Source organism: Pseudonaja textilis, chromosome 1 (genome assembly GCF_049901715.1).
Source record: "Pseudonaja textilis isolate UNSWEBS1 chromosome 1, rPseTex1.2, whole genome shotgun sequence".
Classification (NCBI taxonomy): domain Eukaryota; kingdom Metazoa; phylum Chordata; class Lepidosauria; order Squamata; family Elapidae; genus Pseudonaja; species Pseudonaja textilis.
In genome coordinates, this window is record NC_141990.1 from 214140903 (window position 1) to 214165777 (window position 24875).

Sequence of the window (24875 nt, forward strand, 5' to 3'; positions counted from 1 at the left end):
TTGATAGCATATTAAGTGCTCTCCCTATCATCCAGAATTTTATCATCAATCACTTTATCCTATCTATCCATGTGGTTTTCTTGATCAAATATAGGAGTGGTTTACCGGTCTTCTATGCAGTATGAAATTATTGTCTTGGTCATTCTTACTATAGTGATCATCCTCCACTGACATGTTCTTATATGGTTGCTGCCCAACAAAGGTGCTTGTTTGCTTTAGCTAGACAACTGGGATGAACTTCATCTCTTGGTTGACTCTGTTGGGAAAATATACCCCTGGTGTAGAATCCAGCATTCTTTGCTCATTCCTCCCAGGAACACCCCATTACAATTAACGAGAAAGTGCAGAAGAACTTGAGGAGGGAATGTGGAGATTGTGTGTCAGTTCTACAAAACTATATCTAAATACTTCATACAACATAGCTCAGTCAAAACTAGATCAACCTCCAACCAGTGTTTATCACTCACTGGATGAATTAAATATACTGCCAAATTCTGAATACCTAAATTCTAGTATCTATACACTGAGGTCTGCTACTTTGTCCAAATTGCTTTGTATATATGGGATAAACTACAAAGTGATAAAATGAATTAAGAAAACAGAGTATAGGAGTGAACTAGAGAAACCAGAGTTTTTATCATCTATTCACTAGTACAGTAGTAGATACAATACAAAAAGAACTTGAAAACCTCCAGTGATAAAGCATCTACAACCTCTGGAGACAGTGATTAATTGTTCTAACTGTCAGGAAAATTCCCCTTATTTCTAGGTTGAACAACTTGGTTGAACAATTTTATTTACATTGTTTTCTTCTATGGAAGAAGAAACAGAAAAAGTACATTTTTGGTAGTTAACTTCCATTATTCATCCATCAGCAAAGATATAACTGTTTCTTAAACATTCAACAAAATAAGTTTCAAGAAAAAAAATGCACTGAATTAGATACCAATAATTTAGATGTGTCCTAAGTAGCAAATTATCTGTAAAAATGTCCTTTACTAAAATTTCATTAACCTATTGAAATGAATAATGGCTCTGACCTACAAAACACATATGAGAAAGAAACATAGCTTCATTTAAGTGAGGCATTTTCACACAAACTTTTTAAAGGAACACTGTTATATTTATAGCATACTCAAAACAGATGATCTGATGCAAGATAGTACTATTTCATATTTATAAAAAATGCTAACTAAAGTAACGTGCTGAAATAGCAAACAAGATGCCCCCCAAAATCACTCAAGAGGGATGCAAAATTTTCTTCTAATAACAATTCACCTTCAATGCTCACTAAAGGGAAGCTGGGGAAATTCTTTCATCAACCTCATTCTATCAAATAAACATTGGCTAACAGAAAAGCCCCAAAGAATCAGCTTTTGTGCAACATGAAAGAAGGAAAAAGCTGCTATAACTTATATATATATATGCATGCATGCATGCATGCATGCTGCTATCTGCTTAGAATGGTATAAATATTGCTTAACTGCTTACATTTGAAAACTGCAGGACAAGATAAAGCTTTAGCCTATATATTCATTCAGTGTTTAAGAGTTTACTCTTTATTGTAGATACAATAATATCATTCAGTGGGTATCAACACTGAATGCATACAGAAGTTTTGGCAAGTTCATGTTTCCTAACCAGTTGTTTTGCAGTTTATATGTTGCCAACTGGAAATAATTTTCTTAAATTCAAAACTACATAATATGTGAATGATGAATGTGAATTTTTTCTTATAACAGAAGAATACCTGATATACTGAATCCAGTTATAAGCAATGTTGAATTTGGAAGAACGAAAGATTCAGGTTTCAGAACAGAAATTAATGCAATGTCTAGAAATAAAAATATCTCCATGCATGCAACCAAAAATATGGATCTAGTATGTATATGACACTTTTGTCCTAATAAAAAAAGGAACAATAGAGAAGACACATGAAACTATCCACAACACCTTCAAAGAAATAAAATTCATTAAACAACATATTCTCATCAGCAGAGGAAATGACCAGCAAATCAAAAATACAGTTCTACCACCACACTAACAAAATGCTCCATTACTAAAGTAACAACTCAACACAAGAGAAGCTATTTAGCAACAGTATTTAAATAAGCACAAACACACTGCACAGCTCAGAAAACTAGAGAAAAGGAAAGAAACTGCCTATAAATTTTTCAACAAAATAGATACCCATGCAACTTTATCAAAAAGTGCCTGACCACTCAACCCACTACTACAGCACAACCAACATAAGCTATGAAAACATCAAAATTCCATTTGTCAAAAATATATCAGAAATAACCAACAGATTATTATAACCACATATCATCACCGTAGCACACAAATTAACCAAATCTCTCCAAAAACCTTGGGTAAATGAAAAAAACCCAAGAATAAAAAACAGGAGACATCAAAATATACTATGCAAGGACTGTTTTCTCCCAAATTTTTTCAAGTTTTTTTTTTCAAACCTTTATTGTCAATGCACAACATGTGTACAATGAGATTGGTGCAACCCACAACACAAATACATCTCAATAACTCATAGTGAAAGAAAATCCCTAACCCAGTAATTATACTAACAAACACACAATCCTCTATACATATATGTGCATAACATTACATTATATTATATTGCACCAATGTGAACATGTTGCACGTTGCACCATCCCTGCAAGTCTACATAGTTATACATAGTAATACTACATAGTTATTATGCTATGTTGCATTCAGTAACAGTCACTATGTAGAATAGACAGGCAGAAGACCAGCAGAGCACATCTATAAATATCAACTAGGAGTCAGAAGACATGATAAAACTCCCTAATTACACAATACATGGACAGACTTAACCATGTTTCAGTTGAGAGACTGACGATCATAGATCAGCAATCAACAGACACACAGGGATAAACCACATTTTCACACTATTCAAGAGACAAAAAATCTAAAGGGAAATGAAAAGAGAACACCTCCTCTGCAGCAATCAACATTCAGATAAGCAGAGATTAACGCCAGACATAGAAGCAGTAAATAAGACCCCAATCAAGGAAGTATGAACTCAGAAACACAATCAAGAAATAGCTTAATCAACAAACTATCAAGGAAATCCCCTCCTAACTGACAGGGCAATAGCGCTTTGATTTATATAGCACTTAGACTTCATAATGCTTTGCATCCTTCTGTAAGCAGTTTATAGAGTCAGCATACTGCACCCAACAATCTGAGTTCTCATTTTACCAATCTTGGAAGGATGGAAGGCTGAGTCAATCTTGTACAAGTCAGAATTACACTCCTGGCAGTGAGTAGAGTTAGTCTGCAATACTGCATTCTAACCACTATATAAGCAAGCTATATAAAGAGAGCAAATCCTATTCCCTTCTAGAACTGAAAATCTTATGTAGTCTGGTAACAAAACATTTGCAAACAAATACCTGATCTTGGACACCACGAAGAATTCCACAGTTCAACTCTGAGTTACATATCATCTTATTAGATCCATGATTGATCTGTAAATAACAATACCCCTCTCTAAGCGGTTTACAGACTCAGCATATTGCCTCCGACAATCTGGGTCCTCATTTTACAGACCTTGGAAGGATGGAAGGCTGAATCAACTTCTGCCAACTTAGCAGTTCGAAAACATGTAAAAATGCAAGTAGAAAAATGGGGAGCATTTTGGTGGGAAGGTAACAGCATTCCATGCGCCTTTGGCATTTAGTCATGCCAGTCACGTGACCATGGAGATGTCTTCGGACAGTGCTGGCTCTTCAGCTTTGTAACAGAGATGAGCCGGAAACAACTAACACGCAAGTGTGAGAGGAACCTTTACCTTTACTGCGTCCTAACCACTGCGCCACCATGGTTCCACTATGGATGACACTTCCTTCCCATAGATAAAGGAGTTACAGTATGCAGTTCCTACTTCAGTTATTTCCTGAAAAGTTTTCTGAATAAGCCTTGTGCCGCTTTGGAAGAATTCTATCGTGGTAAAACTTGCCCACTGAATAAGGAATCAAAGAGTCTGGAGATGAATGCTATAAATATATTATTGGCATGCACATCTATAGTGATCACTGACCTCCTTGCCAAAGGAATGCAAAGGGTCCTGAAGCCCCAAAGGTTATAGGTTATATGCCTTTAAAAATGATACACGAGGAATAGAAAAGTAATGTAAATTATAACATGAACCTTACAGCTGGAATGCAGAATCAGATAAGACGTGCAGGGACTTTAATACTGAATTCTACTTTTCTAAAGAGACCTCAAGCTTTCCCTTTCTTCTAACATAAACCATGTCCTTTACTGTGCCCATGTATTGACCCTTTTCACACCTGGTTTGTATTATCTGTCTCCTTCCATCTAGAATAATCAGGCAGCTTTAATGTGTGCGCTCCTTCTGCTGCACAGTTCACAATTCCTCATAGTAATAATGTCTGTAAGTACAAATATGTTATATATTTACTACCCAGCATATCCATTTTTCAGTATGCTTCCCTTTTTCGGGGAAAGGTAACAAAAATAGATATCTAAAGCAAAATATATAAAAAATACAGATCTTAAGCTGTTTCATATCCAAGAATGAATAAAGCTAGGTGAAAAGAGTTTGAAAGTATTCACCATTCAATATTTATATGTATATAACTTTCATGTGGGAACACCTTTTGATATACAAGACTATATCTTCATATTTTCTGATGAAGTGAATGAAGCATACTTCTTTCAAAAGAAATTCTACGATTGGTGCACTGCCATGGAGAAAGCAATATTCATATTGGAAGCCAAACTACCTTTGAGACTGCAAGCAGAATATCCCCAACTGATCCTTGTGGACATATTGAATGATACTAGTAATATTTCATTCTTGACTTCCAAACAACCTGTTTACAGACTACAGTTAATCTCTTAAATTAAGCCCAGCAGCTCAGAGATAGCCTAGACAGCATGTTCAACAGGTATTAAGCCAGGTATTTCATCACTTAGCCATCCAACAATCAGGAAACTCCATGTGTACTTTTAATGTTCTCTAGGCTATCTTCAGGAGTGCACAGTACCATATAGAGATAATTATAAGTACTGTATGTTAAATATATAACTTATAGATGTTCATATAGAGTCAGAACAAAAAAAGAATCACAAAAGATATCCAGATTCCAAATTGTTAAGAACATTAAAGGCTAATAACCAACATTTTGAATTGAGTCTGAAAAGTAATTGATAATCTATATAGATCTTGAAGTATTACAGTGATAAGATCACAGTAGCGTATGTTCAAGTCAGCCACATAATTCCATTACATTTCATTAAATGAAGCTTCCAAAGATTCTTCTTTAGATTGTACTGTATTAGTATGAACAAGATGTAACAATAATGGGGGTAACTGTGTTCAAATTAAACAAAATATATAGTTGGCACTAAACGAAATTATAAAAACATCATTTACTTTTATTAATTATACCAGCAATAAAATAAATCAGAAAAATAAAAAGGACTTTCAACCTATGTACTTGATCTTTCAAATAGAAAAGGCCTTTCCAAGGTAGGTTGAATCTGGATTCCTGACATAATTTTTCTGTTAATTTCAATCTTACCTGAATTTAGTCTCAGTTTATGCATTTTTAATTACCTATTATTCCTAGAGTTACCTGACAAGGCAATATTGCTGAGGCTTGTCAACATTCTAGTGGTATCTCATTGAAAATATTCTTCTGGGGTGTTTCATGTGGTATAAATAGAGCATATTATAAAATAATTTTCTGAGAACAGAAGGGGAGGAGGAGGAGGAAGAGGAGGAAAAGAGAAGAACCATTGAAATAATTTCTCAGAAAAGTAAATATGTATCATTAACAACAACAAACCCCCAACATATATCTGCATGTAACTGGGGCCATGCAGATCTGACTTTCTGAAATCATTTTGTTCCTAGCTTGGCTATTCCAATATGGCTATTCTGGTAAAGTGGTAAAGCTGTTTTCAGTAAACTAATTCTTTCTTTTTGTAAGTGGTATTCCAAGCAAAAGAAAGAAGTATGCTTTGTGGTTGGACCACACAAATCTAAACATATCACTTCAATATCACCCTCAGCTACTCAATAAATAGGAGGTTGACTTAATAAGCTAAAGAGAGAAAAAATGCTTCAGGGTGTTTTCATGTCAGCTCTTTCAATAGTCCACAAATTAGTCAGGACTTTAAAAGAAAAACTGACTAAGGAGACAGAAAAATCACCAAGTTTATTTAGAAAATTATTCAAATCCATAAATCCTTATCAAAATAAGTACCTCCCATTGAAGCCAATAAATCTTGAAAAATAAAAGAATCCGAATCATAGGACAGACATTTTAGGAAAGCCACCAGGCTTGCAGAGATTCATGGGAACACCCAGCCTATTTTGACAAAATCAAAGTAACAGGATTACATAAAGTTCCTCTGCTCTCAGATCATCAATTCTACTCACTCAAAATATCCATATAGTAAACTTATCTGTTTGAGAAGTCTAGGCCAGCTGAATATTGCCCCTAAGACAAGTCAAGCTATGTCGAGGGAAAAATACTGTTAAGCAATGGGATGGAACACACTCTCTGCATGGTCCTAGCAGAAGTGTTGAAAAAGATGGAGTAACTAGCAGTAACATTCTCATTCAGAATTAACTCCTGGATTAAATATCTGACTTGGCATTAAAACAATGGGTGCATTAGGTTAGATAGTACTACTTGTATTTCATGGTAGTAATTCATGGATAGTACTACCCATGAAGAAGCAAGGGAAAATATTGTGGTTGATTCAGATTATGTTGGTTTTCTGATTTACTGATATCAAAGGGTGATATTCATGTCAACCTGAGTCTAAACAAGAGGCCTCCTTCTGGGGCATTATTTGAGAATGTTGATGGCCCTTTTGAATTTCAAGATCTTCGGGCTACAGCTATTATGTGCAGTAGGTTTATGACAACTGAATTTTCTGAAGCATAACTGGGTAAATTTTGCTCTTCCTTCTAATAAAAACACATTCTCATTGTACTGTGTTGATTATATCTGTCTGCATCTATTATGTACAATACATGGTGCACTGATGGTTCAATGTGATTGATTATCTTCAATAAAATGTTTATGAGACAAGGAGAATTAATGCAGTCAAATAGTATGATTCTATAATACATGATGTGCACATAACAGCTACACTACACACCAACAAGTATAAACCTTCTACTGACTTAAAATTTTAAAAAACAGCCCATAATTTATTTTTTTAATTTTGCTCCAGGGAAATTTTTGCATTCCTCCACCCCCTGACTTAATGTTTTATTAAATATTTTATTCATGCTTAATAATGCAATACTTTTGTGTAAATTGTTTTATGAGATTCATCAAAAGTACAGTATGCATAGCCTACGGTAATTTGTTGTCGGCTGACATAGCAATAAAAATACAGTTTCTCATATTGATGTTGCAAAGTTGCCATCAATGCTGATACTGCTTCATGTTCCTCTATTTAGTGTTGAAAATACTGAACTAAAATGGGGAGATCCAGGTTTGATTCCCCATTAGGTATATATACTTTATACTGGATCAGTCAGAATCTCCAGTCTACGGGGGAATTCTTACTTCAGAGTTATTGTGAAGTTTTTTTAAAAAAGGAATAGAAGAATGCACATCATCTTGATCTCCTGGAGGAAATATATTGAACAGTAGGAAGAACAGGACAGGAGCGAGTTGCATTCAAAACACATACACATGAACTTCACCACAGCAATAGCGCCCCCTAGCTTGAATTGGTGCAAAATTTTTGCTAGCACCCTGGAATCTAAGACTGCTACGCACATAAACAGAAATTATGTGGAAAATCTGTGGCTAAATAAAAATACTAGATTTATTTATCATTGTCCAAGCTAGAATTTCTGGCTATATGCGTCTAACAAGCAAACAATAAGGAGCCAAAAACATATTTCGCATTGTATTATGGTTTATTAGTTGGGAATTTCAGTTCTGATACAACTGTAAACCAAAAAAAGTTGCAAAGATTTTAGGTTATTTTAATTGCTTCCAGGGCCATAAAAAGTCAATGAAGGCAATGAAAGCTATTTGAAAGTAATAAGCCAGAATTCAAAGCAATTTCATTTTTAAATGTAAAACAGATATACAGTTATCTATGTTTTCTTGGTTAAAATGAGTTTACATCGTATGATTAATTAAAAATAAGCTCCTTTATAAACCCCACTCATCTCATCAATAAAGCCTAGATCATCATTAAGTTTTAAGTGATCAGGAAGTTTCCAATACATAATACTGCATGTGAATATATTCGCACAACAATTACCTCTAAAGGTACTGGGTAAAATATGTCTGCCCTCAAAATAATGAAATCTGCAGTATATTATGCTGCATTGAATACATGTGATGCATTATCTGATCAGGTAAAAGCAATTCCCCTATGAGTGGATTACTTCTAAAGTATTGCTTGGGAGAAAAATATTAATGAAAGGTATCTGAAAGATAAGGTGAATAAAGAAATGGAAATAAAGTAGATTAGTGTGCGACTATAAAACTCGAGTGGTTAACAATGAATTAGACTGCTTTTCATTAATCAAAGCCTCAAGAACCAGAAACATGTGTTATTTAATTCTCAATTATTTAATTATTATTAAAAGGTTAGTATTTTTTTTTATAATTCACTTTTTAACTTTACAGGAATTTTAGATTCTCTGTCATGAATCTGAGGTCCTTTCTACTTTCATAGTTCTCAGGTATAGTTCTAGAGTATAAAATGTCATGCCAGTAGACATTTTATACTCTACCTCCTGCTCTAGTTGCTATTCAGGTTTTTATTTGACAGTAACATTTTTACACTACAGCTCGGTGACAGACAGGATGCAGGCTCTCAGATGACAATATGGGTAAGAGTGCCAAATGTCCTAAATAGAATTGCCACTTTCTTTTTCAGCATCTTGGATAGGACACAATTTATATCAATCATCACATTCTGTTTCCGATCACCAAAAAACAAGCGGCAAAGAGATTGTTTCTTAATCAACCAAATATTCAGTTCATGCAGTCTCTGTACCTACACCGCAAAGGTTCTTTGCAATAAATACTGTATATTTAGAAATCATCTCTGAGCTCTCAAAATATGCAAGTAGATAATGGAAACAGCAGAACTGAGAGAAATGCATGTAAATAGCAAAGTAAAGTGACATTTTCAAATAGCAGAAAATTAATTATCTGTTAATGGCTTTACTGAAAAAAGGTGGGGACTCATACAAAGAACAACAACAAAAAAAAAAACCACCACCATTTATTACTGCTTGGTAATAAATTAATCTTCCTGAGAATTTGTTTTACAGAAAATAGTTTCATTGTGGGTCTGCCATTCTCAATAGACAGGTGCATTATGTACTGTTTGGAAACAAAATAAATGCAGTACCTATTTTATTTTCTAGTCACAGTTGGTTATTAATGTGAATTTCTCTTTTTTGGTCTTCAACATTTATTAGATACCCTTGTCCATAACACTTCAAGCTAATGCTTAACATAAGAAATAACTATATTACATGTTGTTCCATACTAATTAAATGAGATTCCACAATTTCAAAATTTAAGAAACTACAGCAGAACGCTGTGTACCATTAAGGGGTAAATAAACAAACCAACCAACAAACAAATAAAGGCAGAAATTGTATTGATTTTCTATCTAATTTAGTTATCGTATACATACCTGAGCAGCCTACAAAAACTTCTTCCATAGCTGAGCCTCTGACTAGCTGCAGCCACGCTGGGTGGAAATGGAGGTCGTGATGGAAAGTAAGCTAGTGCTGCAGAGAATATCACAGCCACAATGCCAAATTCTATGGGGACACAATTAAAGAAATCAGAGGGAAAAAATGGATTATAATAAAATATACATACATTGCCCCAAAATGTTGCCAACCTGTTTTAAAATGCTATGGGAACAACAGAGAATATGATCTGGAAAGCAGCTTACTAGATCCATGGAATGATCCTACAAATATTGTCTGATTGCAATCCCCATTCACTAAACTATAACAATAGCAATAGCACTATAAATTTGACAATCAGCATTTTATATGAGACACTCATAAACAATAGCAATAGCTCTTTGACTTCACAGTGTTTTACAGCCCTCTGTAAGTGGTTTACAGAGTCAGCATTTTGCTCCCTACAATCTGGGTCCTCATTTTATCCACCTCGTAAGGATGGAAAGCTGAGTCCACCTTGAGCCTAGTGAGATTTGAACTGCCAAATTGCAGACAGCCGGCAATCAGCAGTAGTAGCCTGCAGTATTGCACTCTAACCACTACACCATTATGACTCAACAATCATTGTAGGGCTCATTACCTATCCTTTCAATAAACAATAGCAGTAACTCGCATTCATCACAGAAATGGAATAAAATGGCAAAGATATACACTGAAGTTAAGTACAACATTTTCGTTTAAAAGGGTCAATATATACATTAAGAATTAATAGCAAACTAAAGCTACAAATTCAAATAACAGAAAATTAATAATAAGTTAATGGTGTAACTGAAGAAAGCAACAGGCTTTTGTTAAGGGACTGAAATGAATGAGGAAATAAAAACACTTTAAGGAAAAGGAAATATAAAAGACCTCCATGAGTTTTTCCTAAAAGAAAACTGCAGTTACGCTATGCAAATCAACACTGAGATATATTTTTGTCATGCTATTAAATATAAGGAAAGTTAAGCTGCAATGAGATTGTCATACTTTAATTTCAAATGAAAGGAATGAGCAACATATATCAGCCAGCAAAAATAAACAGTACAATAATTTTTTTTGATTTATCAAATACTTGGTTTAGCAGACTTAAAATGGAAAGACAAAATCTGCTATATATGTTGTACAAAAATCCTATTCCCATTTTATAAATGCATAGAATATGTAAAATGCACAAAAACCAATTTGGATTAACAGACATTCTGCCTTAACAGAACCCCTTTCCCTCACTATTAGGTGTTTAATATCTGTTAAATTGAAAATCTATTGGATTATGTAAAGAAAATTAACTTTTGAACACAAATAAATAATAAAAGAAACACCCACATAGAATTCAAACAGATAATGAGTCTACTGAAATACATCACTGTGCATATAGTTTGATTTTCTAAATATAATGGTACAAACCATCTGGATGCTTCAGAGAAATGTTTAAGCATCCAGATGTTCTTAAATTCAACTTCCATTGACCATGCTGTGCTTGGGAACTGTAGTTAAACAATATCCGGAAGGCTACTTCACTCTTACTTCAAATGAAATCTATGTAACAGAAAACCAACTACAAAAATATTTCTCTTTTCCTTGAAAGCTATATCGACCTATTTATTTTAGAGAAGAGTTGAAGCCTTCACTCGTCCTCTAAGAGATCTCCAATGAAGCTTCTATAACCCATAATCGACAGAATCAGATGAGACAAAATATACATGAAGTTGAAATAACTTTAGTAAAAACCTTACACTGATTTACAATATAAAAACACCCACATAATTTTATATGAGGACTGTATTTTATTGATGTCTGAAAAGCAGAGCTGGCAGTGAAATACCAAAAAAAGAATAGGAATGTCAGTTCTATTTAAATACAACCACATACTAGTGGAAAAATGTTTGACAAGTGAATTGAATAGGTACGGTTGGTCACATTCAAGAAGATAACATTTATAGCTAGGGTTTGGTATTTTAATATAAAAAGCAAGTAATTCTATTATCTCTATTCTCATTTTTTGCCAGATACATCACTAGAGGGCAGTAGCAAACCCGTAACAGATGTACACAATGCAGTAAAGTATAAGATTATTTATTAGTTACCTGCAAACAATACAGCCTCAATGCGGTCTTTTATGTACTCAGGACTATTTCCAAACACAGGTGGAACTGTTGATGTGCTATTTGGCCCTGGAACTACCAAAGGTCCTACTAAAAACGCACATGCTGCACCCAGGTAACTGATCAACGATGCAATAGCTGTGGCAGTGGCACGCTCATCTGGTGAAAACCATGTAGTAGAAAGAAGTGGAGAAGCGCTTGTTACAGTTGGGCCTGCCAATCCATTTAACAGATGTCCTCCATGTATTAGCCTGGAGACAAAGCAAAAGTGAGAGACATACAGGCTGAATTGCCATACACAAACTCCTAACAGTGTTATAAAAATCTATAGGAAAACAGTTCAATTGACATCTTTATGCTGGGTTTAAATGAAGATTTGACATATGAGCTTCAAAGGGTGGTTTCAAAAATTGGCATGAAGACAAGGATTAAAGTCAGCAGCCTCTTCAGGAAGTGTATGCCATCATTTTGCTGATGTTGTAGGCACTAACCAATAAAATAAAACTTCCTCCTTTGTATTATTAATCTTGTTAGGATTTCATGCGAGGATCCAGAATTTTCAATATTTGCTATCAAGTGGATCATATTACCTGCCCCCCCCCCAAGTAAAGACTAGTATTCAGTCATTATTTATCAGAGAAACCTATTAAGAAATAGTCTCAAAAACTGCCACTCACGTTGGGGTAATAGAAAGAACACTGGTACTATATTGTATATTTGAATAAGAATATCTACATCTGATGAATATGTGAGGCATATTCATTTTTATGCATGTGTTAACTTTAATTTTCACTTACATTGTATATCAAGCAAATGAGAATTGAATTATGTAAAGCCAAAACATTGCATATAGACTTCAAGACTTTGATAAAAACAGTCAACAGCAAATGCTAGTGCAGAACACTGAAACACTTCTTCATTTTTGCAATATTAGTAATAATGCTTCATAACGCATTTTTGCAACATACACAAAAGGGATCTTAAAAAGGGGTGGGAGGGAAAATCACATCACACTCTTGTTTTCAAAAGTAAAAAAAGACAAGCAATCAATAAAGAACAAAAAGAATTAAAGAAATCTGCAAATCTTCCAGACCAAGAAACCTCAAACCAATGAAACTGACTAAACTATGTAACTGCTTAGTCTGATAATCATCATGTTGGGGTCTGAATGCAGTAATATGCCCTCTCTCTCTCTCTCTCCATTGCACGAAGCAGAACTAAGGACAACTAAGTGGACAGGAAAAACAACAACTGAAGCATCTAAAGTGGAAGTCCTGTTGCTTTTGATACATAGCTCTTGTCAGAACTCCAAGTATTCTTGCTGGGCATGTGCACATAGACTCAAGACAAACAAACAATCCCAGCACTATTTAATTTAAATCAGTACAAAAAGTCTTTGACTTATGACAATTAAGCCCCAAATTTATATTATTAAGCGAGATAGTTGTTAAGTGAGTTTTGTCCCATGTTTTGCACTTTCTTGCCATAGTTGTTAAGTGAGTCACTGCAATTGTTAAGCTAGCAACATGGTTGTTAAATGAATCTGGCTTCCCTATTGACTTTGCTTGTCAGAAGGTTACAGAAATGGTCCTGGGACACTGCAACTGTGACAGATATGAAACAATTGCCAAGTGACCATGGGGATGCTGTGTACAGTCATAAGTGTGAAAAAAGGTCATGTCCTTTTTTTTAGTGCGGTTGGAACTTCAGACAGTCTGTAAATAAATGGTTGTAGTGTATTTCAGTACAAATGGTATAAACGGACTATCTGTATTTCATACAGCAATACTGCAGGCTCTTCCAATTTCATAAAGGTCCTGAATTTTTTTTTAAAGAACTTTATGTGATGAGACTCTAAAGTCACTTGAGTAGGAGTTGGTTCTAAAATGTAGTAGTTCAATGCAAGGCGGCTTACAATGTCAGCTGGCCATTCTGACATGTGGGAAAACTAAGGTCTGGTTGCAGGATCAGACCAAGGACATAGAAGCATGACTTTCCAATCAAACTGTTCAAATAAATAACTATGGGTTTTGAATAATGTGATGATCAGTTACTCTCTAGTAAAATCTTGGACTGTTCTGGGATTGTTGAATACAACAGAGGAAAATCTCTTGGCTTTGGCTTTTCAGTTCATGCCTGGAAGTTGCATTGTAAGAGACCCCAGGTCAGGTGGCCTTAAAAGGAAAGAATACATACATAAATTATTGCCCCATGTGATGGTATCAGATATTCAGGATGGCAACACATGTGCTTTTTACATGGGAACTGAATGACTGGTTTTCCTGTTTTCCTTCAGAGACAGAATATAGTATTAATAGGTTCTTACTGTCACTACATGTCAGTGTTAGTTTTTAGTGCCAGTTCTCGATAGTCCTGTTGCATGAAATTTACAGTTTATTATCTGGTACTATTGATACTAAATTTTACAATTATCTATTCTGCAGTACTTCAAACCTTGATTTTCTGATGTTCCTTTTCTGAGTAGTTTACAGAACTAGGTGCTCTTGGTTACTTCAGTCTGCAGTATCTCACTGAACTCTTATCTTTTATTCATTTATCAATTGAAGATGGGAGTCCATTTAGACCAGTAGCCTCAAGCAAGGAAGAAATAATGCTGGGGATTGGATAAGCTTAGCACAGGGTAGAAGAGATTCAATTTATAGTTATTTCTTTTCCAGGTTCTTTCCATAAACAGAGAATTTTGCATTATACCTACCATCAGACCTATCCATTTCTTATTTTTTACTGCTTTTTATGCATTCCAAATGTTTCATATTTGTGGGACAGACACTGTGAAATACTGTCTAGATAAAATCTCTTTACCATGCATTTGAATCAATTTCACTGATTTGTGAACTCTGAATTAAACTACTTTCCGCTTGGGGGTAAGATCATTTACCTTATCTTCTTAGAGACAAAATGAAAGAATATATTCAAAATATAGTTTTACAGCAATCTATTACTAATGGGAGAGACAAATTTGCCATGGCTAATATAGCTGACAGAAATATGAATCCAACAGGACTTGTACAGATTTTGCCATCTGTGGCTTATCTTCACTATAGCTGATTTCAACCTGAAAAGCTATCATAAGTTTTTCATATAGTCCATCACTCACTCCAAAAACTGCTTTATGATTAGAAATATTTATTACTGTTATTCCTCCTCCCCTTGTTTATGTTGTCCAAAAGAGCAAAAAGTGACTGCATTTTTCTTCAGATTTCACACTGCAATTTAAGTTTGAGTCAGAAATGTTAAATGCCTTGTATATGAAATATGAAGATTGAAATACAATTTTGTTCTCTATCTGCCCCAAAAGGGGGAAAAAGGCCTTTTAAAATATGGTCAAACTAAGAGTAGCATTTTGATAAATTCCTGTACCCTGGGCTCTGCTCTTAGGTTTGTATGCGATTTTTCCAATTTTCATTTAATTATTTTTAGATCTCAAGCAATGTGGGGAGTAGCGAGAGTTCAAGACTAGGGTTTTCATAATATGCTTGAGGGCAAAATCATGGAAGAAAATATGAGGCCATTTCAACAGTTATGAAATAATCAATTATTTAACCTTTCCCTTGAGACAGAGGCTCTTACTTTATTTTAGTAAGTTTAGTATTCATACCAAAGCCCTTTATTTAGCATCCATTTTGCATTAACTTTACTTTTAGTTATTAAACTGGAAAAACAAGATTAGCTTCAAAGAGCTGAAGTGAACTGTGTATGAATACATCACATCCTTTGAGCTACATAAATCATCATTGTATTTCATCAAGTCCAAAGTCAATTTGTCAAGAGGCATGGGGTGGACGCTAGGTAGTAATTACACACTAATATTTGTGCTAATATTTCCTGTTAGCAATGCAGAGTTTTTTATGTGCTGGCCAAGGCAAGATGAAACATCTACTTAGTCTTTGGGACAGAAAGGGAAGAAAGATGGCTGAATCAACACAGTTTTTTTATTTTAAAATCTAATAAAAATAGTATACCAATTGGCCAGGATGAGTGGATTATATTTGCTTTCTAAAATACATGATGTTGTTGAAAATCTTTTTTTTAAAAAAAAAAAAACAGTAACACATGCACAAGCACAAACACTCAGACACATAGTAGCCACATGGTAATTCCAGAATATTAGATTATTTATTAATAATCAATAACTATTATTAATTGCAAGACCTTTGAATTGTTCAGAAATGAAGGAATGTAAAAGAGGTCTTTCAGCTGAACTCCTTTGTTTATTTCAGAAAAATAATGAAACTAACATCACTCTTTATTGCATTCCCTCCCTTCTCCTCCCCCTCGAGAATGATATACCAGCTGTTTCATTGTAGCTCATTACTTGGGGACAAAATCCCCAAATTTGCCCTGCAAAAGGATTCAAATTTACCCTGCAGAGAAAATGTTTTCCATTGCATAATGAACAAACTTTGGTGTAAAAATGTTGGCTTGGCACTACATTAAATTCAGCTGATGTTTTTATTTGTATATTTGATTTAGGCACCGCGTGTCTCCAGTTTAACTCTGGGCTGCTCAGGATATAATATTAAAAGAGACAAATGAATATACAATCTTATAGAAAATATTAAAATAGGGTGGCATATCCAGTCAACCATACCAAAATATATCACACAGTCAGCAAGGGGCTCTAACCACCCTAGTTGCAGAGAAGAATCAGATCTTTTAACACCTTCCAGTATGCCCTCAGGGCGGAAGTCCCCCTGCATCTCTGGGAGAACTTCATTCCAGAGGTCAGGCATCACGGAAGAGAAGGCTGGCTTTCTGAATCCCTCACAATGACCCTGTTTAATTGAAGGGACCTGAAGTGAGAGTTTGTTTAGCTATTTTCAATTCTGTATGAACAAAGAAGACTCCAGGAATAGAGTCTATACCAGTCAAAAATCCTTTAAAAAAAAACTTTTGTGAACTTAGTGCTTTATATTGTATTAGTTAAGTTTATTTCTGTCTGAAGATGAATTGAAAACAATCCTCCTTCCATTTCTCCTCATAGCAACAACCCTATAAGGTAAATTGGATTCACTGCTCCATTGTCACTCAGTGTATTTCTATGACTCAGGGTGGACTTGATCCTGGCAGTCTCCACTGTCAATCCAACCCTTTAATCACCATACTAGACTGGATTAAAACCCAAGAAAATAGAAAAACTAGAACTAAATTTGAAAAAAAAATTCTTAAAATGAAACTTTGCATCATGTTGTTTAGTTTTACATTTTTCTAAAAGAAGAGACAATTCTGCCATTATATCCTTAGAGTTAGGGTTACATTTACTCCTTTTAGCAAAGTGAAAAGATTTTTACACAGAGGCACCATGATTTGAATGAGGAACTACTCTTAAACTGAAGAGAGAGAGAGAGAGGAAGAGGAAGAGAGAGAGAAAGAGACAGACAGACAGACAGATAGACAGAGATAGAGAAGGAGGCATAGCCTATTTCAATTCAGAAAGGTTTTGATGCTGAGTATGAATAACTTGGCTCAAATGCATTTGGCCATCCTTAAAGTTGTTATTTTACTGAAAACTTTTCAATTCTGAAAATCTTGCTATTTAGAATCTGACTGACAACTTGTCAAGCAAGAGCCAAAGATTTGCAATAAAGCAAATTCTCCCATAACAGGCCAATTCCATGGCATTTCTGTCAACATTCTGACAGTGAAAAGGCAACAGCATAATGATACAGCAAGACCTCTGGCAACACAATGACAATTTTTCTCAATCTTTCACATCATAATACTGTGTTATTGCAGTCTGTCAACCTCCTGAAAATGTTTCTTTGATCAAAGTTGCATCTAAGTTCAAAAGACATCGCCATAGGGAATCAAAGCTAGGAAGCAACATTGAGATAACCAGGGGACGGGGGGCGAGGCCATCCAAACATTTTCCGAAACAAAACATGTAAACAGTAAACAATTATTTTAAAGATACACAAAGGAGCTTTTAATGGGTAAGTTTTATTTCATATGAACCAACAATATATATAAATATCAAGAAGAGTTTGGTAAACAGCTACATGTCTGGTCGCCAGATAATTAAGCAAGAAGTTACTAGATGTTGGAACACAGAGAGCTCTTCCTTAAATTGTTAATATCGACTGCATTTACTTGAAAGAAAAACAACTCCGAATTTAAGAGGATTTCCCCAAAAGAGAAGAATAGTAAGATAATCCTGACACAAATACTGTGTAAAGCCATTTCCCCACCTTGCCAACTTCAGCAAAATAACAACCTTAGAAATTCTCTATTCCTATGCAATAAATGTATGCATGGGATATTTGTGTATCCTTCTGTGCAAATAAACTAATATATGTATCTGCCAAGCACATATTTCCCGAAAGGAAAATTTTATTACAGTGATACTTCGGTATTCAACTGCTTCAAAACTCATCAAATTCGATACTTGACTCATTTTCATGTGAATGTCCCAGTATTCATTGTTTGTTTGGTACTTTTTTTAATTGTCTTTTTTATTAATTTATAATATAAAATACAAAAATACAAAAACCAATAATGGGGAAAATAGGGGAGGAAAAAGGGAATGGAAGAGTGTAGAAAAGAAGGGAAAAAGAAAGAAAAGACATTTGTTTGGAACTTGGTGCGCTGCAATAGGAAGAGGGAGATGGCTGTGGAGAATGGACAGAAAGTTGGTCATGCTGAGAATGTTGCTACAAAGGGAACAGTGGATATCCACAGAGGGCAGACAGGAAGTCACCCATGCTGGAATAGGAAAAGGGACAGACAGCCGAAACAAAAGGTCACATGGTGATTCACATGATTAGTTTGGTCTCATTATTTTTAATACTCGTTGCCAATTAACAACAAGTATCAATTAACGACAAGTATCAAGATACCACTATAATTGAATTATTGTGTGTGCGCCTTTGAGTCAGTTTTCTTGTCAAATTTTAGAAGTGGTTCTTCCTAGGGTTGAGAGAAAAGGACTGGCTCAAGTTCACGCAGCTAGATTTGTGCCTAAGACAGTACTTGAACTCAAGTCTCTCACTTTCTACCCTGATGTCTCAACCAGTATAACAAAGCCCATGAATTACCTACTAATTCATATTAATTACTTGACAAGTAAGAGACCCTATATGCAGACATAATTGACCAGCACATGCATATGGCAAGCATTCATTCTTATATTTAGCAACATTGAGGTAGGTGTGTGTGTGTGTGTGTGTGTGTGTGTATCTCCTTCTAAGGGGAAACAGGGAAAGAAAAGTTAAAGAAATTGATAAATGTGAGATGGGGAAATACTGACTATATTATAGAGGTAGAAAGAACAACAACAACAAAAGCACCTCATGTTGGTGTTACAATAGGATGAAATTCACAGGTAATCCCCTCAGCTTGTTTGTAGCTAATCTTCAGGCATATCCTCCAGGGTATCCCCACTTTGCACTAGTAATCTCTGCAAGAGAATCTGCAGTCTTTCCCATTTAATTCCAAAATGTGCTTCAGAACATGCAGAAACATGACACACATCAACAATCCAAAACACTTTGAAGCACTTCCAGCATTTTCCCAAGATTTTACATGACTGCCTCTTTGTAGCAAGGATCCTGGGAGAAGGTATTGCTATTTTAAAAACAGATGCTACATTTAGGTCCTGAGTGCACCAAAGTACATTTTGGAATCCAATCTAAATGCATCACGTAAGTCCTAGGACTCATCTGCATATCTTGCTCATCTCAGTATGTGAACTCATCAATTCCCGAATATGTGAATGCATGCTGTGGTTCTCAGCCTGACTCTTGCCTATTGTGAAGGCAGCCACTGCTGATCCTTTTTTGTTGCATAATCAAAAGTAGTGTTTTCTAATCTCTCCGGGCACAAATGACACTGGGCCATCTGGCTGCAGGGCTTCATTTCTTCCAGGCAATGCCTCCATTCCAGTTGGCTAATAGGTGCTTTGCTAGCTGTTCCCTCCAGTCACTGGTTGCTTCCCTCTGCTGCCATTTTATCCTGGGCTGCTAAGATTAGTGAAACAGAACCAGTCCACTAATAGATAAAGATTACTTAAAAGGTTATGGCAGGACCAGAGGTGGTATTCAGCAGATTCTGACCAGTTCTGGAGAACCGGTAGCAGAAATTTTGAGTAGTTCAGAGAACCAGCAAATACCACCTCTGACTAGAGATTTTACTGTATCCTTCCCCTGCTATGCCCCCCCAAAGCCCACAGAACCGGTAGTTAAAAATATTCAATCCCACCACTGGGTAGGACTCTTCTAATTTGGCCGCTACAGCTGCAATCGACAGCAAAATGCTTAAAATGATTATTAAATCTTTAAAAGGGCATTTTTCTCTTAGCTAGTTCAATGTGCTAACCAATGCTATAATCTATTTTTCAGCATCTGTACTCCATGCCACATACATTTATAGATTTTCAGAGGTCTAATTATGAAGTTTTCCTTCTTATTAAAATAAAACATAAGACATTTTAAAATCAATACTCCCAGTATGCTAATGGCATAACTTTTTGAAGCTAACAAATGTTTCTAAAGTTAAATGCTTGTAGTAGACAAATATGACTGCTTGTTCATGCAGAATTCTACTTCACTGATGTTTATGTCTCAATATTTATGGCCCCTCCCTAGTTTCTCTTCTCTTATCTATGTCTCTTTTGCGGATAGCATATTTATGGGCAGGTCACAGCATGCCCATGAATTACCTCTGCTTCCTGAACTGCACTGTTTATTGGTGGGCTTCTAATAAAATTCAAGTTGCTGGTTACGTTGCTCTTTTCCAGACATAGGGCTTGGTTATTTGAGGGAGCACCTATCTTCTATAGTTCCTGCCCAACCATACTGTCTGAAAATGTCGGTATTTTTATTTATTTATTTGATTTGATTTGATTTGTCAATCGCTTACAAGGTAATAGATATAAGAATAAACATGAGTATGAATACAGGAAATAGGTACAAATAAGCAGGGACAACAGGACAGGGACAGTAGGCACGATTGTGCGCTTATGCACGCCCCTTACAGACCTCCAGGTATCCTCCAGGTCTCATCAATTAAACAATGGTGGGACTCCAAGAAGTGGGCTTTCTCTCTCATGGCATTGCTGGAACACCACCCGAGATTCACATAGTCTCTACCTTGGCCCATTTAAATGAGTCCTTGATATCTGGCTGTATCCCCTGGCTATGAGCTAGAATTGTTGGCAGATCCTTGATGGGGCATTTTAGTTATTTGATGATTTTTGGTTTTCTCCACAGTTTCTTTTGGATTCTATATTCTTCCTGCATCTTCATTGTTTTTACTGTTGTGTTTTGTAAATCGTGCATCAAAGATACAGTGCTTAATTCTGTCCTCTTGAGAGTCAGCAACTCTTAAGGCTTTCAAAAGATATACCAGTCAGTTTAATTTTTGGCCAATCAGTGAAGGATCTTTGTTTAATGGATCCATCTACAAATTCAATCACAAAACTGCTCTTTTCAATGATGTATTAACCAAAGTGTGTCAATGTTATGTGTTGTGCATGCCACCAATCAGCCCCACCTCCTCCTATTCTGCACAGAAATGAGATATGTCTACAGTTTTTATAACAAATACTTTACTGATTTTTTTAATGAAGAAAAGTAAGCCAGTGCCCTGAATACTGTGCTAAATTTATTAATATTCTGAAGATCACTGGAGTATCAAAAATCTAAGCACTTTAAAAACAAATGAAGTAAGCATAGCTAAAGAAACTTAAAATTAATAACTAGGTCATAAAGATATAGTATTATACAGGTACTTATTTTATTAAAGGGAGTGATAAATTTCACACTTCAAACAATTTTTTAACGTTCTCATAGGTAAACTACATGTGGAGAACCAGATTTTGTGCACTGCTACTGACAGTGAGTAGTGAGTTAGTCTACAATACTGCATTCTAAGCACTAAGCCACTACGGCTCTCCTATACATTAAGGAGATCCTCTTTTCAGTGTAAACTGTCAGAGGTGAAACCAACACACAGGACATCACTGCTGTATCAATCACAATTTGCAAATATACATGTATCATTTTTCGTTCTATATAGTTATTTGGATTAGATTGATTGGGATAAATTTATGTCCTTTCAATATATTAGGGATAGAAACTGAATTTTTGGTGTGACTACATACAATGACTAACACTTATATTATTATATATTATATTATTATATTTTATTAACTTTTTTCTCTATTTAAAACAATCATTCTGGCACTTAATAATTTGGGATCTTTATCATATATTCCCTACTGTAGTTTCCTACTGATAAAATAAATTATTAGTTTTCTTACCATTTCCTTGTTTCTTGGTTGGATACAGGTATACATCTCAGGCCAGCACCGACTACCATGAGAAAGGATGTTAGCAGCACAGTTTTCCGGAGGCCTGCAGTGGGGGAAAAAGTAGACACTGCTTTAGCAAAACATGGCAACCTTGGCAAAGATCAATTCAGGAACTGGAAAGTTCAAATTAATCAAGTACAACACTGTTAATAAAATCCCAATGATTAAGATAATAAAAACAGTGTTTCATCATAATTAAGGCCAAAATAGTGCTTGACCTTATTACACACTGTTGCCAAGCAAGAAGGCATGAGGCAAATAGTCTTATACTATTGTTATCTCCAGCAACTAGTGGTTAGAAGCATATTGTTTTCAGTTCTGAAGGTATTATAGACATGGTTTATAGCCACATTGAGCTTCATCCTCTATATATATTTGTCTACTTTCCTTTTAAAGCAGTGAAGACTGCTGATCATGACACAAGCTTGTATTACTGAATTCTACAGCTGAATTACATTCTGCACACATAATATTGGTAAGATATGCATGCAGCAGGAACTCTAAGATACATGGAGGAACTATTGGAATGTAAATCCACATTACATTCCTTAAGAACATAAGGATAGCCCTGCTGAATCAAGCCAACATCCATTTTAAATCAGCACTTGGTTTCTCACAATGGTCAGCCAGATACCTCTGGAAACCATAAAAGCCAAACATGAAGGCATACTCCTCTTCAACCACCAGCCATTGTTTTCCTGATATTGGTAGCTGAAGGAATGCTGCCCCTTACTTCGTGGTATTAAGCACAATAACAGCCCTCAATAACCTTTCTTTCTATATTCTTGTGGATTAGATAAATGCTCTTTGAAATGCATTCAGGTCAATGATCATCACTGCATGTTGTGGTAATGAATTTTACTAGTTAATTATGTGTTCATATAAAGACATATTGCTTTTATCTGTTTTATATTTCTTCCCAATAAATGTTATTGGGAGATCCCTGGTCCTTATGTTCTGAAAAGGAATTTGTTTCTATTTTCTCTGATCTAAACTATGATTTATATCTTTTCCACCTTTTTTCTATGCTTAAATGGTCCTCAAAGTTCTATCATTTTCTCATAGGGAAGGTGTTCAAATCATGTTCTTGTCCTCATCATTTTTCCCAACTCCAGCTACTTTTTTTATAGTTAGCAACCAGAATTACACAGACTATTACAGATGTGGACATATCTGATTATGTTTATTTTCCATCCTCATTTTAATGAACTCTGGTGTGGAATTTGTGTTTTCCCAAATCCTGCATACTGAACTCATATTGTCACTGAACTAACCAAGATATTTTTCTTACTAATTTCTTGGTACAAATATCAACAATTATACACGTGAACTTGTAGTGTGAAGGTGGATGTTGACTTAATGTGCATCTGTTTACACTTAGTCCAGCTAACTACATTCATTATTTACCTGATCAGTTTTATTCATCAACTTCTAAGAGCTCTTTGCAATCATTTATGGCTTACCACTTGGAATAAATTGGAAACATATGCAAATCTGCCCAACTAATTGCTTATCTCTAAGTCAAGATCATATATAAAAATTGAAAAGTACTGGTCCCAACTCAAATCCTTTAAGGACTATATTTCTTACTTTCCTCCATTCAGGAAAATTCCTGTTTATTTCTACTCTATTTTTTCAATAGTTAGTCCATTAAAAAAATCTTATCACACAACAACTAAATAGATTTTAATGAGGAATTATATCAAAGGCTTTTAGAAAACCCCAGTATATAGTGAGGATTAAGTCACCTCTATGCACATGCCTCGACATTCATGTTCCTCTATGTGCTTAGTTTGATTACCATGTCTACCAATTTGCCTGGAACAAACTTCATCTACCCACCCATCCAATTTCTATGACTTCCCATCACAGTTAATTACTCTGAAGCTGACCAGTCTGGTATTCTTATGCATCTCCCTAAATCCCTTTCTAAAATTAGCATCATATTGTTTGCTTTCCAGTCCTCTGGCACCCATTCTGATTTGAAGGTCATTATTTTGTTTTGCCTTAAATGCCCATTTGATATGTAAGAATTTTAGAATGGCTGGCATCAGGACCTGGTGATAGGTCACTATCTCCTAGAATACTCTGCTAACAACTATAAAACATGTATAGAAAATGTTTTATTAGTGGCCTGTCAGTTGGGGGGGGGGGGGAGGAAGCAGGGTCAAGGGTGATAGTGAATTACTTGTCTCAGAGTCAGCTAAGCCCAGGTCATGCCGACCTGTTGACTTCCAGTAAATCCTTCGAAGTTTTGGGAGTATGGCTCAAGACTCGTGATTTAATTGGAGTAACTGCCGGAATCCTGACCACCTGCATTGTTAAACCAATTTGCTTTAGCTGCTTTATTTCTCCCCCTCATTCCCCACCCTCAAAAGTCAAACCCAGCTTGGGTTACCTATCTTATGTCTGCTGTAGTAATGAAAGATGCAAAATAAATAAATAAATCAGTTTTCCTGCAATTTTAGTATTTTTCTTGATTTAATATTTTTACTATTTTGTTATCTAATGGCATTCACTTTGCTAGCTGGTTTTCCTTTCAGTATTTTTTATTAACTCCCTCATTTTTCAGGATTTTCTATTTTTGTAATCAGATTTGGCTGTGCTGGACCTGCAGGCAATTTTCATGTATGGTAAACCTAACGGTATTCGTTCTAGCAGTACCAACTCTATCTCCAGTAGTAATCAATGA

General features: G+C 35.3%; 2 protein-coding genes across 2 annotated transcripts in view; one reads left to right on the forward strand and one right to left on the reverse strand.

The window, feature by feature from the left end:
• SEMA5B (semaphorin 5B) overlaps positions 1-24875 on the forward strand; it is a 601210-nt gene that overhangs the window by 533049 nt on the left and 43286 nt on the right. The window lies entirely within an intron of this gene.
• SLC49A4 (solute carrier family 49 member 4) overlaps positions 1-24875 on the reverse strand; it is a 91171-nt gene that overhangs the window by 38145 nt on the left and 28151 nt on the right. Inside the window, exons 2-4 of the mRNA XM_026707863.2 lie at positions 22133-22226; positions 11836-12104; positions 9709-9838 (exon numbers count right to left, since the gene is read on the reverse strand). Of these exons, the coding sequence (XP_026563648.1) occupies positions 9709-9838; positions 11836-12104; positions 22133-22226 (493 nt within the window). The remainder of the gene's footprint in view (positions 1-9708; positions 9839-11835; positions 12105-22132; positions 22227-24875) is intronic.